The 16,304-nt window shown below is 31.0% G+C and overlaps 1 protein-coding gene across 1 annotated transcript in view; it reads left to right on the forward strand.

Moving 5' to 3' along the window:
- The first annotated feature begins 1,572 nt into the window (after nucleotides 1–1,572).
- Nucleotides 1,573–16,304, forward strand: part of LOC134687290 (mitogen-activated protein kinase kinase kinase 5-like) — a 90,786-nt gene continuing 76,054 nt past the window's right edge. The window contains exons 1-3 of the mRNA XM_063547445.1: nucleotides 1,573–1,685; nucleotides 3,493–3,639; nucleotides 4,710–4,932. Of these exons, the coding sequence (XP_063403515.1) occupies nucleotides 1,645–1,685; nucleotides 3,493–3,639; nucleotides 4,710–4,932 (411 nt within the window). The 5' untranslated portion in view covers nucleotides 1,573–1,644. The remainder of the gene's footprint in view (nucleotides 1,686–3,492; nucleotides 3,640–4,709; nucleotides 4,933–16,304) is intronic.

Here is a 16,304-nt window from a genome sequence, read left to right on the forward strand (position 1 = left end):
ATGATCATGCTATATCTATTGTGCATGTTCATAAATTATTCAGGTGATGTTTAAACTGGTGCAGATCTAATAAGATATTATTAAAGCTTCTCAAACACATGCTCATGCTAAAATCTATAGTTTGTAAAATTTTCATATCATATGTACATGTATTAACAGAGTACATGCAATTGGAAATCTAAATTCAGAAAATTTCAATTTATTGTTCAATGTTATAGAAAATAAAATATGTATGCTGTATATTATTCCACTTTCACCTGGTATATTGCACATGAATATTTAAAACTTTTTCATATACAAAATGTACTGATATTACATTTACATGTAGTAGTTGTCTAACTTGTACCTGTCAAACAAAAGAGACATGTACATGTACATGTACATGTATCAACATATATTGATTGATTTTGGAGTTTTATGCCCAAGTATCATAAAAGGGCTATAAAATGGTAGTGATCATGAAATAGTTTGTATGAAAATGAATTGAAAAGTGGTTTAATTTGGACATAAAAAGGGGATCAAAATTTTGGGTCAATATTTCAAAGGTGAAAATCACAACAGAAGGTGATAAGGTACATGTTATAACAATCATTAAATTTTAAAAGGGGGGATATGTTTTCATAACCAATATTGTGATCCCCAAATTAATGAAAAAAAATATATTGTGACCACACAAATTAAAATATCAAGATCCAGATTTTCCCCATACATGTAACTAATAGTGTCGAAAATTTGAAAAAAATTAATTTGAATGATAGTGAGAAAAACTAAATAAAATTGTTCACACTGTGTTAAAAAAAATTTGTGTCTAGCTCAGACAAAAAAAACCATACCCCCTTTGAAGTTCAATGTGATTGTTCCCTTTATTTGGGGAGGGGGGCTACTTTTTTTATTAGTTTATCCTGACTTTTTTAACATAAATTGTCATCCTGCCTTAATTTTTTACTCAAAACTCCTGTCCTGCCTTTTTTCAAATTTCATTTTATTTTGAACTGGTAGAAACAATGAGCATCAAATATTAATACAATGTATTTATAGGCCTCTATCTCTTGTAGTACTTGTTGTCTGTCATAAATTTTTAAACCCACTACTACTACTACTACTACTACTACTACTACTACTACTACTACTACTACTACTACTACTACTACTACTACTACTACTACTACATTTACTACTACTACTACTACTACTACTACTACAACTTCTAGTTAATTGTTCTAGTACTTGAAATGTTTTATCTTTGCAAAGTCTTAAGTAAAATATATTAAGAGTTGAAGAAAATGGGATACATGAGCAAATAGGAACAACATATAATTTTCCATAATTAAAAGAACATGCAGTCTAGATATATCATCTGTGATGGGATGTTTATCTATAAGCACACATGATGTTGGGTTAACCAATATACTGATAAATTACATCATCATCCTTAAGATTTTATGACAGAGTGCTATAATTGGATGCCTTTATCAAAAGACTACTGTTGACTGCAAAAAAACTTGCATAGGTTGGAGTTGTGTCCCTTGATCACATTCTCAATTATAAACCTATCTCTAATTACTACATAAGCAATTCCAAGAAATGTCTTATTGATGTGAGGGCATTATTAAATAATAGACTTTAAAAAGATAGTTTGTGAAGATGGCAAATAAAGAATTGAAGATGTTACATACATGTAACAGGTAGGGAATTTTTATCTTTTTTCTTAAGAATATAAAATGAATAATTATTTAATTTAACTTGACACCTGAAGAAGATAGATATCCTCTAAAGTAAACAATGTGTTTTTTTCTTACAAAGTTTATTTACTTTATCGACCAGCTGCGACTGCTGTTGAGTTTAAATCAAACAGTACATGGTATTTTGTTTACATTTCTGACACTGAGACTGTGGTTATTGATCATGGGAATCATGTTTATGATTTAGGATCATGTTTATGTTTAAATAAGGACAATGACATTTGGCATAATTGTTACAATAGGTAATAGATTCTGCAACAACATTCATTAGCGTCTTTTGTGTTATATAAACATATTTATATTGTTGTTGATATAATAACCTTAAAGAACAATTGTTTACATATATATATGCATGCACTTTAAAAATCACAATATACATGTAGGTTATATACTAGTAGGCATTCATTCAATTGGAACTAGACATTGTAATTATAAACAGTGAAGTTAAGATTGTTATCATATTTCTTGTTGATTAATGACCCAAAGATTTTGTCAACCCAATTACTTTACACTAATCATGGCAAAAATTCAAATATAGTTGGTATGGTGCATTTGTACTTATAGTACAGGCATATGCATACATATGCATATGTATATTCTGTTTTTATATTGTAATGTTTAACGTTAAGGGTACATAGTATTTTTTGGATTTTTTATGTTGATTACAAATATTTTGATAAACATATATTGATATTCATAAAAAGAGTAACAAAATGTTCATCAGACAGTGTTTTGAAAAGGGGCTCATCAAGCATGTTTGCCTAAAAGGAGGGAGGTGACTTCAAAATCAGATAAAAAATGTACAAAAAAATCGTTAACCAAAAAATTCCTGAATCAAAATTATGGGCTTTAACTTTAAGGAGCTTTTCCAATTCCCTCCTGCTTTACTGATCTTCCTGCTGTCTTCAACACATAAGTTATTCAATACAATAAAACAACTAAACAACACCAAAGACTCAAAAGACATCTAAAGTGCAAGACAGGTGATGATTACTCATGATATAGTATTGTAACATTTTGAAAACATGTTTTCTGCTCTTTGGTCGGGTTTTTGTCTGACACATTCCCCATTTCCATTCTCAATTTTATAAAGTAGGTGGATCTTGGAAGTTGCAATTTCAATAAATATAAAAGAGGTGTTATATATGGTCAAAATGGTGTTAATGAATTGTCTGAATCAACTTCATGTCATTCATCTTTAAGTCTTCGACCGACTTTGAGGATAAAGTTCCGTTGAAAGACAATAAATGCTCACATCTTAGTTGAAATCAAAAAAGCTTAATCATAAATGAGGTAAGTTTCACTGTTTTTGATATTTACTGAATGTTGAAAAAAGGATGATACTGGAAAATGCAGGCTTCTTTTGTTCTTTATGTAACTTACTGTTTGTGTATTTTTGTGAACTTGTACACATAGCAAACGGATCAATTTTCACAGTTTGGGAATAAACTAAAAAATAACTTTTTAGTTTTAATTTTTTTTTTTTTGAAGGCTTACATATTTCATTAGGAAAAAGCAATTTTTACCTTCAGTTTATAAGAAGTAAACAAAAAAAATATGGAAAATAGGAAAATTCAAAACGGAAAGACCCTAAGCAAATGGCAAAATCAAAAAGCTCAAACACATCTAATGAATGGATAACAACTGTCATATTACAGACTTGGTACACACATTTTCTGATGTAAAAAAATAATGGATTAAACCTGGTTTTGTAGCTAGTTAAACGTCTTACTTTTATATTAAATTTAAGGAAGATGAAGGTGGTTTGTGTGCTTGACAGCTGGGGTAAAACCACACCCAATGTGGATAGACAATCTGTAACAGCTACAACAAACCTAGGGGCAATCGATTCACCGAGAAGGGCAGCCTTATGTGTCTTAGAAAAGGTTTCCAAAAGGTAAGTTATATTTAACATCTAAATAAAGGCAACAGTAGTATACCGCTGTTCAAAACTCATAAATCCATGGACTAAAAACAAAATCGGGGTATCAAACTAAAACCGAGGGAAACGCATTAAATATAAGAGGAGAACAACGACATAACACCGAAACTTAACACACACAGAAACGGACCAAGCATCAGACAAAACACCAGGAGAATAACAAATATAACATGAAAAACAAATACATGAATTTGGGATAGACAAGTACAGTGCCACGTCTTATCTCAATATCTCAAAAATAAGAGAAAACACAAATGACTCAACGTTAAAATGCAACACACACATAAACAAACAATAATATAACAATGGCCATCTTCCTGACTTGGTACAGGACACTTTTAAAGGGGAATAAAAGTGGTGGGTTGAACCTGGTTTTGTGGCATGCCAAACCTCGCACTTTAATGGCAAAGTTAAATATAACATTGAGATGACAACATAATATAAAAGGACTACAATACAAATAAATAGGAGAATATATTAGACAAAGAAAAACATGATTAATAGATAACAAAAAGCATCAGGTTTAAAATTCAATACGCCAAATACGCGCCTTGTCCACACAAATGACTAAAACAGGAAGGGGGTGGTGAGGAGGGTAACCCAATCTGCATGGCTATTAGTCATAAAACTTATAATTCAGTGTTTGGAAATACATTCATGTGACAATGTACAATCAAGCTGGGGCTCAATATGCTAAATCCAGTATTTTGATTGGTTGAATTCTGAGTATGATAATCGTACTCCATTCTTATGTCTGCTGTTGTAAAAACAGGGCGAACACAACACAGGAAAGTCATTTAGATTATGTAGGAAAATAGTCTATTCTTCATCAGATATGTATTGATTTTAACAGTGCTTAATAAAAAAAAATCCATAAATTTATTATAGGGTAGGCATAAAATTTAGTGTAGTTAGCTCTATTAACTTAAGAGTCTAGAACAGAACAAACTATTTGTTTGGCCTGCACAGAAAGGAAAAATTTTCATGCAATTTTTATGCCACTCTGGCAATGTTTTATATTTCAGTGTTGAAGCTAGCTTAGAGCATGTACCCTTTAAGAAGTTAGATTTTGGTAGTACCTCAGTGTTAGAAGAGTTTTACAATGCTGATGTTGTGGTCGTGGATATGACAATACCAGTTCAACAGTCTGCTTTATTCTATCATATTGGTGTACGACAGAGTATGGGCATGAAACACAACATTGTCCTATTTTATGACACGGATGTGGAACAGTCTTTATCACTTAAGGTGAGTTTCAGATGTTGGTGTGTCCACAGCAAAATTTTATTTTTTAGTTCTGTCTGACAGTGTTCTCCCCAGATATTCTATTTATCATCCTGGTAAACATGGGAATTTAGAATACAAATGTACCATCTTGAATCCAAAAATTGAAGATCACTTCCATAACATAATCTATAAGAAAAAATTTGTAAGGGTTCCCCGAACCCAGTGTCTCGCCTACTTTTGCTGTAAATCGCAGGCTCAACAAAAATGAGGAAAAAATCAATAAAAATATTCCTCTTGATACTATCTATTGATTGTAAGAAGCTTATGTCCTAGTTTGGTAAAAATCTAGGATGGTTAATGAATCTTATAAATGTTTTATAACTTTAACTGCAGACTGTATGTAATGTTAACTGGAAGAAAATCTAAGTCCATTTAAAAGTAAAATACAGAAAAAATGGAGTTATATTTTTACCAAATTTCCTTCTGGATACTATCTTATGATCATAAATAAGCTTCTGTCTAAGTTTGGTACAAACCCAGGATAGTTTAAGAAAGTTATTGAAATTTTAAAAACTTTAACAACAGAGTGAATGTAATGTCTCCTCGCAGAAAAACTAAGTCCATTTAAAAGTAAATTACGGAAAAAATGGATTTATTTTTTTACAAAATTTAGTTCTGAATACTATCTAATGATCATAAACAAGCTTCTGTCCAAGTTAGGTACAAACCCAGGTTAGTTTAAGAAAGTTATTAAAATTCTAAAAACTTTAACCACAGAGTGAATGTTATGTTTTCCCGCAAAAAAAATAAGTCCATTTATAAATAAAATACGGAACAAATGGAATTTTTTTTTACAAAATTTACTTCTGGATATTATCTAATGATCATAAACAAGCTTCTGTCCAAGTTTGGTACAAACCCAGGATATTTTAAGAAAGTAATTAAAATTCTAAAAACTTTAGCCACAGAGTGAATGTTATATTTTCCCGCAGAAAAAACTAAGTCCATTTATAAATAAAATACGGAAAAAATGGAAATTTATTTTTACAAAATTTACTTCTGGATACTATCTTATAATCATAAACAAGCTTCTGTCCAAGTTTGAAAGTAATCCAGTATAGTCTGAGAAAGTTATTAAAATTTCAAAAACTTTAACCACAGAGTGAATATTTGTGGAAGCTGCCAACACCGACGACGACGGAATGTAGGATTGCTTAGTCTCGCTTTTTTCAACAAAAGTCGAAGGCTCGACAAAAACAATTCAGAGGGCAACATATTGAGAAATATAGCATCACATTACCATGATGCCAAAAGGCCATGTGGGGAACACTGAGTTCAGTCATTTTTGAATGTCAAGTTTGATTGTCATTATTGACTCAAATTGGGATATAAGAAATATAAGATGTATGAGTTAGGAGTACTTGACATGTGATTTTGAGCCCCTGTTTATTTCAAATAAATTAATTCAAAATGCAACTTTAAATTATTGCGATTATTACCTTGTTGCATTTTTTCGCTAAAATAAGAACATTGCAATAATTTCTGAAATCTGTAACTTAAGGCCAGCTTAGAGCACTCTTTTTGTGCCTATCGCAAGTAAGGAGACAGTAATTCAGTGGTTCCTGTTGCTTGCTGTTTGTCATTTGTTTTAATTTTGTTGTTTTTAGTAAATATCAGGCAGTTGGTTTTCTCTTTGAAATCATATCACTTTTTGTCATGCCCTGTTATAGATTACCTTATATTATACCTTTTGCTCATTATTGAGGGCCAAGGGGTGATCTTAACTGTCATGCAATGACCTGTTGTTGTTGTTGACATCCTTACCCTTTGGTCTGCCAGATGGAGAGTTGTTTCATTCAGTGGCAATCAAATCACATACTATCTTTGTATTTTCATAGTGATATGTTTTTATTAAAGCATGAACATGTTGTAAAATAATATGTTGTATATGGATCATTGTAAGATAACAAAAGAAATTGACATATTTACATTTTTTAACCCTGTCACTTTATCATTGTTAATAATATATTCCTACTTTCATTTTTCATTTGAAAAAAAATGCTTATAGTAATTAACTTATTTTCAGGAGTGATTTATATTTGCGAATTTCGCAAGTATGAAGTTGAACACAAATATAAATTCTAAATTTGTAATCTTGGAAAATCTAAATCAAGTAAATCAGAAAATTGGTAAATTAAATAGACACAAAGTAGACTAGAAAGGGTAAAACCTGAAATAAAGTATCTGCAAAAATAAGTAACTTGAAAATGAAATAAAAGTAACACATATTTTGTAGATGTAAAATTGAAACAACACTCAGCTAAGGATTATAAATGAAACATTTAGGCTTGTTAGTGGAAGAAGACGTCAAGTCTTCTGAAGACTTAAGGGGCCGACCCTTGGCATTGAGTCTCTGTATGCCGCATTCGTTTCTGTGTATTACAATTTCAAAACAACTTAGATTCCTGACACCGATTTTTACACATGATTAGGCATCTGAATCATTTAATTTGTAAATTATGATTGTAAAACAATCACTATCGTAAATATGACCCTTTTATTAATGTAAATTACTAGATTTCATCTCATCCACATGAACGTTATTTGTTTACTTGTAACAGGATGTTTTAACTGTAGATATTTGTATTACGCATGCGTGAATTTGGTATCGGGACAACTCGCCCTGTTTACAAGTTCGCCCTTGAAGTTACGAATTTTCAATCCTGCAGACAAGAAGATTTTGTTTTTATATAAATAAAAAGGATATATAAAGTGTTGTCTTTATTGATGGTTTTCTTTTGTCATGTGAATTAGATGCCCTTCGTAACATACAAGTGAACCTCCCGTTTAGGAGCAAAAACTCCCGTGTATGAAATTTTTCAGACTCCATATTTGAACATTTACTACTGTACGGGTGTAATTGACACCTGTGTTAAATTTTACCTGAACATCAAAGAAGATGTATAATTATATGGCTTCACTTGATAACTTGGGTGTCAAACATACTGGTAATCAACGATGTTTACCTCCGGCTAACTGCCGTTGTGTTATCAAAACGATGTGTATTGGGAATATTGAAATACTTTTTTGTTACTTCCCTTTGTTTTATCCTGTTTTCAGTTATTTTGCTTTTAAAATTGTAAATTGCAAAAAGACTAAAAATGATTAATATTTTAATCAAATAATCATAAAAGGATGTTGATTAAATGAATTTAAATGATTTTGGACAAATAAAAAAATTAAAATTTGTAAATTATTTTAGCAAACTAGACCTCCTTTCAAGGATTAAATTGAAGTTTATATAATAAATTTGTTTACATCTGAATTTTTGAAATTTAAATTTGTAAATGTTAGTAAATAGCAAGACATTTTACACTGTTTATAAGTCTTTTTAAGCTTTCTACAAATATGACTTTCATAATGCTTAAAATCCATGCAGTACTAGTGTTAGTGTATGTTATTTTTTTAATTAATTTACGATGTTGCAAATATACATGTGGAGCTTATTTCTTTCTTATTTGTCTATACATTTACAAATGATAAAGAGATGGAAACACGAACAAAAATATATACAGATAAGATATATAAATATAATGATTCATTTGCAAGCAGTGAACAATCATTTGTCAAAAACAAAATAAAACAAAACAAGAAACAGATTCTTCTTATTATTTTATTTAATTCAAATAGAGAGGCAATAAGGGAACTATAAACATTACAATTTGATGGAAATTTGATGAAAAAACACAATTTCTACATCATTTGGTTACATTAACGACAAAACTAATGTCGATAAAAAAACATGATGTTTTGACCATTCAGTACTTAATAGATGCATAGTTCTTGGGGAAAAGTTTCATCAAATAATATGAATATAAATGACTTTTTTTGTGCTCATTTTTTTCATTTGGTTGTGATGATCTTCCAGTTAGGTTACCCTCATTTGGAGTGTTGTTCCCAACTTGTTAAAGGTCCATCTTGGTGCATAATTCAAAATTGGAAATTTCAACAAGCATCTAATATTCTTAATCTGGAAAATAAACCCTGGTCTGCTAGCTTCATGTATATTTTTTCTACCGATTTAATATATAACTAGAATCATGCAAACAGACTTAAGGAAAAGGCATGTAAGTTCATCATACAAATATGACACTTTTTCTAGACAATCCAGATCTTGCAAAATACGTCGCTAAAAATTGTAACCTTTAAAATTGTTGTTGTGCAGTAAAAACCAATATGGAAACTTTCAAAAGTTATGTAACAAGTCTTACTATTTTTATGCTCCATTTATGGGCAATATGTTTTCTAGTCTGTCCGTCCGTCCTGCTTCTGGTTATAAAGTTTATGGTCGAGGTAGTTTTTGATGAAGTTGAAATCCAATCAACTTGAAACTTAGTACACATGTGTTCCTCTTGATATGATCTTCTTAATTACTGCCAAATTAAAGATTTTACCTAATTTTCATAGTCAACTGAACATAGAAAATGATTGTACGGATGGGAAATCCATGTACTTATGACCTTTTCTTGTTTGAAGAAAAAAAATACATTTTAACGATAATGGAACAAAGCAGCCTGGGTAAGTGGGGGCTGCTTTTATGGTAATTCAAGTTACCTTTTATTCACCTTCTTCCACTTCAGAGCTATCAGCTCTTTGATTTTATAATAAATTAATTTAATAAATTTAGCAGCAATTATGAATTTACAGACCTTTTCTAACAATTTGGATAGAAATTAAATGAATGACGGCAGAAACCCTCTCCTCCCATTTTCTCTGATAATATCAAAATGTAGGTATGTAAAAGTGGGAAAAAAAGAATAAAAAAAAAGAGAAATTATATTTTAAGTCAAAATGTAGTGGAGATTGATGCAAGTAAAACTTTTATTTTTCTAGAAATTCAATTATCATTTTTCAACAGTGCCAATTATTTTCACCAAAAATTAATTTATTTCAATGATTTTCATAAATTAAGCAACCACATACAGTCTGGCAATGAATTTTTATACTATTTGTTTGTAGGGATTCATGGGAGATGCCAGACAAAAGGTGCATTACTTATTGTTGTAAACCTGTTTGATTATTAACCCATGTTGTCTCCATAGCCTCATATAACAATATAATCACATTGACCATTCCAATATGTCACCAGTATGTACATCCATGTCTTCCCTTCTGAAGTAGTTGTTATATGAATGCTTTAGTTCATTCCATGGAAGATCTTAATGCCCCAGCCGTAGCATTAAGTTTTACGCTTGTTCGTCCTTGCATCAGTATGTAAATACGTACATTCCCAAGTTGGTTTCCGTTCTCTTTTTTGCCTCAACCAAATGTTATGAAACCTATATACACAAACCACAAAACACAGATTTGGTTGTGTCACTTTAATCGTTCTAGATTTATGTCTCTTTACAAATGGGAAAAATTGCTGATTTCTTGATTTCCATTCTCTGATTTTAGTTTGCTCAAACAAATGTTGTAAAACTTAATACACAATGCTTATTATCACAAAACACAGATCAAGCACAAATTTTGGGTAGCGTCACTTTTACTGAACATTCCTCAGTTATTTCCCTTTATAACTTTCATTACATAAACTATGAGACAATAAACACAGAGCTTATATCATGGTCATAGACCTTTGTACAAAAAAATATACAACATAATTTTTTTTATTCCTTATTAATTTTCCTTGCGTAATATAAAAAAAAAAGAACAAATGTTAATGTCATTCTTCTGTAAAGATGGAAAATAATTCACTTTGTAAAAAAAATAAAAAAAGAACAAATGTAATTTCATACTTCTGGAAATAATTCACTTTGTAAAAAAATGTTAATGTCATCAGAAGTTTTAGTGGTGAAAAAGAAAGAGATCCTGATTTATAAAACAAGTAATTGATTTCTTTTGGCATTTATTTATTTTGGACTATTGAAGATTTTAAGGAAGTTAAATATTGAAAAATTAAGGGAAATAAAAAATGAACAATTTAAGGAAGTTTGAAACACTGAATGTGAAAAGGAAGCTTAAATAAAATTGAAAATTGAAATACCAATTTATAAATCATTTGTTAATATGTCATGATTGTGTTACTAAGCATACAATATTCTTTGCCTGTCAACCACCTCATTTTTTTTTTTGTGAATGAAAAGAACTTTTTCAATTGGGTAAAAGTCTGAATGATATAGAAGGCATTCAATTGCATCAATTTTTCTTTTTAAATGATGCGGTATAGAAATTTTAACTTAATGTTATCATTTGGCATATGCATGGATCCCCAAATCCTACTTTGATAATAGTGCACAGGAATCCTTGCAACATGTATTGACTCATGATCAATATATTCCCACACACACTTCCTGGATAAGTTTTACTCAGCAATATTTGAGTTTATTTCCAGTATTATACAGATACAGAACCTATTTTAAAAAAAATCTTTGTGTGTGCTAAAATGTTGAAAGGAAATCCAAATTTTACAGCTTACCACGTTAAGTGTGTTCAAGCAACAATAGTTAAATTTGTTCACTTGTTTTAGTGAAACTTAAAATCAATATTACATGTGTTTTTATTACCGATGGAAGACAAAACAATGGCACAGGTAACCAAATGTTGAGGGGGAAATTTTGACCAGTTAAACTTTATTTATACAATTGCTCTTGTTCACCCCCTATCAACATGATAAAAAAAGCTCATCTAAATTTTATGTACGATGTATACACTTGGATAGTTTAGATTAACATATGGGCTTCTAGAAACCTTTTGTGTTAAATTTTGTTCTCCCCTAACCCTGAAATTAATAGCAACCCTGTGATTACTTTCATGACTTTATACAATATTTGGAAGTTTCTTTACAATATTTTTATATATATCGTTTTTTTGTCGAGGCTGCAACTTTTGTTGCAGAAAGCTCGACATAGGGATAGTGATCCGGCGGCGGCGGCGGCGTTAGGTCACTTCTTAAAAGCTTTATATTTTAGAAGGTGGAAGACTTGGATGCTTCATACTTTGTATATAGATGCTTCATGTTAGGAAGTTTCCGTCAGTCATATGTCCAATGTCCTTGACCTCATTTTCATGGTTCAGTGCCCACTTGAAAAAAAAGTTCAGATTTTTTGTAATGTTGAATTCTCTCTTATTATAAGTAATAGGATAACTATATTTGATATGTGCGTACCTTGCAAAGAACTCATGTCTGTCAGACAGTTTTCACTTGACCTCAGCCTCATTTCATGGATCAGTGAACAAGGTTAAGTTTTGGTGGTCAAGTCCATATCTCAGATTCTATAAGCAATAGGGCTTGTATATTCGGTGTATGGAAGGACTGTAAGGTGTACATGTCCAACTGGCAGGTGTCATCTGACCTTGACCTCATTTTCATGGTTCAGTGGTTATAGTTAAGTTTTTGTGTTTTGGTGTGTTTTTCTCATACTTAATGCAACAGGTCTACTATATTTGTTGTATGGAATGATTGTAAGGTGTACATGTCTAGCGGGCAGATGTCATTTGACTTTGACCTCATTTTCATGGTTCAGTGGTCATAGTTAAGTTTTTGAGTTTTGGTCTTTCAATCTAATACTATATGCCATAGGTCAACTATATTTGGTGTATGGAAATATTTTATGATCTATATGTCAGTCGCGCAGGTTTTATTTGACCGTGACCTCATTTTCACAGTTCATTGATCTTTGTGTAGTTATCTTGATTAATGTTAAGTTTATGTGACAGTTGTAATAAAGCTTTATACATAGGACTATCAACATAATATGAATGATTAGTACAGAAGGCGAGACATTTCAGCGTGTGCACTCTTGTTACAATATTCCAGAGCTTGATCTTTTTTAGGTTTTTATATGATCGCAAAAGTTGAAAAAATTTTGGTTGTATATATGTATCACATCGTCAGTGTCGTTTGCAGCTTCGTCCAAAGACAGATGGTTTCAGTTTAATAACTTTTGTATAAGTAATAAAATAGTGTATTGCTCAAAAGCAAAAAAAATAATTTTAAGTTCATTAGACCACATTCATTCTGTGTCAGAAACCTTTGCTGTGTCAACTATTTATTCACAATCCAAATTCAGAGCTAAATCATGCTTGAATGCTGTGTCCATACTTGCCCCAACTGTTCAGGGGTCGAACTCTGCGTATAAGACTACATCCTGCTGAGCATCTGGTTATAATATTTGTACAATGTATTTGCTCATGTACATGTATGAACTTTACTTTTTTGCTGAATGTACTGATGCACATGATACAGGGTTATTTTAGTTTCATGTTTCCCCTTTATTACATTTTTAGCTCACCTGACCTGTCTGTAAACTTTGGCAAAAATCTTCTCTGAAACTACTAAGCCAAATTTAACCAAATTTAGCCACAATCATCATTGGGGTATTAAGTTTCAAAAATGTTTCCGATGACCCGGCCAACCAACCAAGATGGCTGCCATGGCAAAAATAAAACATCGGGGTAAAATGTAGATTTTGGCTTATATCTCTGAAACCAAAGCATTTAGATTAAATCTGATAGGGTGTAGAATTGTTTATAAGGTCAAGATCTGTCTGCCTTTCAATTTTAAGACAAATCTGATAACCCATTGTAGGGTTGCTGCCCCCGAAATTAGTAATTTTAAGGAAATTTTGCAGATTTAGGTTATTATCTTGAATACTATTATAGATAACGTGACGGTACCCAAATTGCACCTCTTTTGACATTTTTTTCACCTACATTTTTTTATGATCAAGAAAAAAATGTCCATACTGTGTTTATTTTTTAGCCCTGTCCTTCTTTATTGTATAGGTACACCAATTTAATTTTAAATTCATATTGAGTCATCAAAAAATGGGTTTGAACCAACCTCCAAACTATCCATGATTCTGTAATGAGGAGTACCCAAATTGCATCCATGCTTAAATTCACATTGTCAAAAGTCTAATAACTGAGCTTTTGTTTATTTTTTTCAAATATAATGAACAATTGGATATTAGTCCATGCTTACTCTTCATATTTTACGAAATAGATACTCATGATATATTGTATTTGCTAATTTTAAAAAGATGAGGTTTTGATGATGTCGCATGGTGACGTTTTCGTACATTTTGCTTTTTCAGTAAACAGTCCATCTGTTGACAAATACTGTGAACGTTATGTGTATATCTAAATATGTTTACCTTTGTTGAAAGACGTGCATAGTATCAAATCATAAAAATACAAATTGTTTATTTCTACGAAATCTTGTAAGATTATCGTTGCTATTTTTTCTAAACAGGTGCAATTTGGGTACTCGGTGCAATTTGGGTACCCTTACTTTAGAGATAAACTGAAAACAGCAATGATGTTGAGCAAAGTAAGATCTACAAATAAGTCAACACGACCAAAATTGTCAATTGACCCCTTAAGGCCAAGTGACAGTAAATTTGGCATACAACTCTGGCTCGATGAACTTCAACTGAAAATCAAAATAATAATGCATTTATCTCAATTATCATTTGAAATATAACTGATTGAATTCTTACAAAATGGGTGAACATTTGTATAGAAAGCACATAAAATCGGCGAAAACCCTTCTAAAATTTGTCTTAAAATCGCCAAATCTCTAATTCTACTTCATAGATTTTTCTTAAAAAACTATATGTTGTTGATACACAAATTTCTGTTTTAATGACCTTATCTTTATTTTGCATCATTAAAACAGAAATTTGTGTATCAACAACATATAGTTTTTTAAGAAAAATCTATGGAGTAGAATTAGAGATTTGGCGATTTTAAGACAAATTTTAGAAGGTTTCTCGCCGATTTTATGTGCTTTCTATACAAATATTCACCCATATTAAAAGAAATCAATCTGCAATTTTCCAGATAATAAAAGAGATACATGTATTATTTTTTCGATTTCCCGTTGCAGTTCAACGAGCCAAGGTTGTAAGCAATTTTTTTAGCAAAATCTGCGACATAGCCCATTTACTGTTCCTTGACCTTAAGGAGTTATTGCCCTTAATAGATATAAGAAGATGTGGTGTGAGTGCCTATAGTCAATATTTAACAATTTTCATAAATTTTTGTAAATTCTTGCAAAATATTTTCCACGGTAATTACTAGTACTGGGCCAAGTTCATTATAGACAGAGATAATTTTCTAACAATAATGTTTAGTAAAGTAAAATCTACAAACATATCGCCATCACCAAAACACAATTGTGTCATGAATTTATCTGTGTCCATTGTTTAATATGCACATAGACTAAGGTGAGTGACACAGGCTCTTGAGGGCCTCTAGTTATTGTCATATCTTACAGTATACTGTCTAAGTATGACACCCTGAAACATTCTTTCGAGCAAAGGGTTTGGACTCAGGTTTCTTAGATTTGTTGGTTTTTCCTGGCCACCAGGATTTTAAAGTGGTAGGATGAAGAAAAGGATACAGTGTGGTCATTTCTGTTAACTAAATGTTTTGAATTAAATTTTATTCATTATAAACTCAAACGATATAAAATATTTATAAGATAAATTCAAACACTTGTTTCATAGGAATAGCTCACCAGCATGTGCAGCTGTTTTCTAAATATCCATGCTATTTACATACATGTATCAAATATCATATTAAATGACAATATATTTACACACTGCAATAAATATTATTATCGCTATTTTGTGCATATTTCTTTTGATCTTTTTTTGTGATAATTTTCATATCATGTTTCTCGCTTGAGATGGAAAAATTATCGCTAGAAACTAAGGAGGCCATGTGGCGTTGCTAATGAAAATGACATTGAAATTGACAACGTCGTCATAGGTAATAGCGATAACAGATTATCATTGCTCATCTCAACTCGGTTGCTTTTCTCACTTTCCCTGTCCCAGCTCAAGCGAGAAAATCAAAACGTTTTACGGCCTGCAACGTGATAATGTTACGATTATTTCGACGTTTTGTTTTGTTTTTTCACAAAGAACGCAACTTTGAATGATGTATACTGTAAAAACGAAGTTGGTGACCTTATCTTTATTTTGCATCATTAAAACAGAAATTTGTGTATCAACAACATATAGTTTTTAAGAAAAATCTATGAAGTAGAATTAGAGATTTGGCGATTTTAAGACAAATTTTAGAAGGTTTCTCGCCGATTTTATGTGCTTTCTATACAAATATTCACCCATATTAAAAGAAATCAATCTGCAATTTTCCAGATAATAAAAGAGATACATGTATTATTTTTTCGATTTCCCGTTGCAGTTCAACGAGCCAAGGTTGTAAGCAATTTTTTTAGCAAAATCTGCGACATAGCCCATTTACTGTTCCTTGACCTTAAGGAGTTATTGCCCTTAATAGATATAAGAAGATGTGGTGTGAGTGCCTATAGTCAATATTTAACAATTTTCATAAATTTTTGTAAATTCTTGCAAAATATT

Source organism: Mytilus trossulus, chromosome 10 (assembly GCF_036588685.1).
Source record: "Mytilus trossulus isolate FHL-02 chromosome 10, PNRI_Mtr1.1.1.hap1, whole genome shotgun sequence".
Classification (NCBI taxonomy): Eukaryota; Metazoa; Mollusca; class Bivalvia; order Mytilida; family Mytilidae; genus Mytilus; species Mytilus trossulus.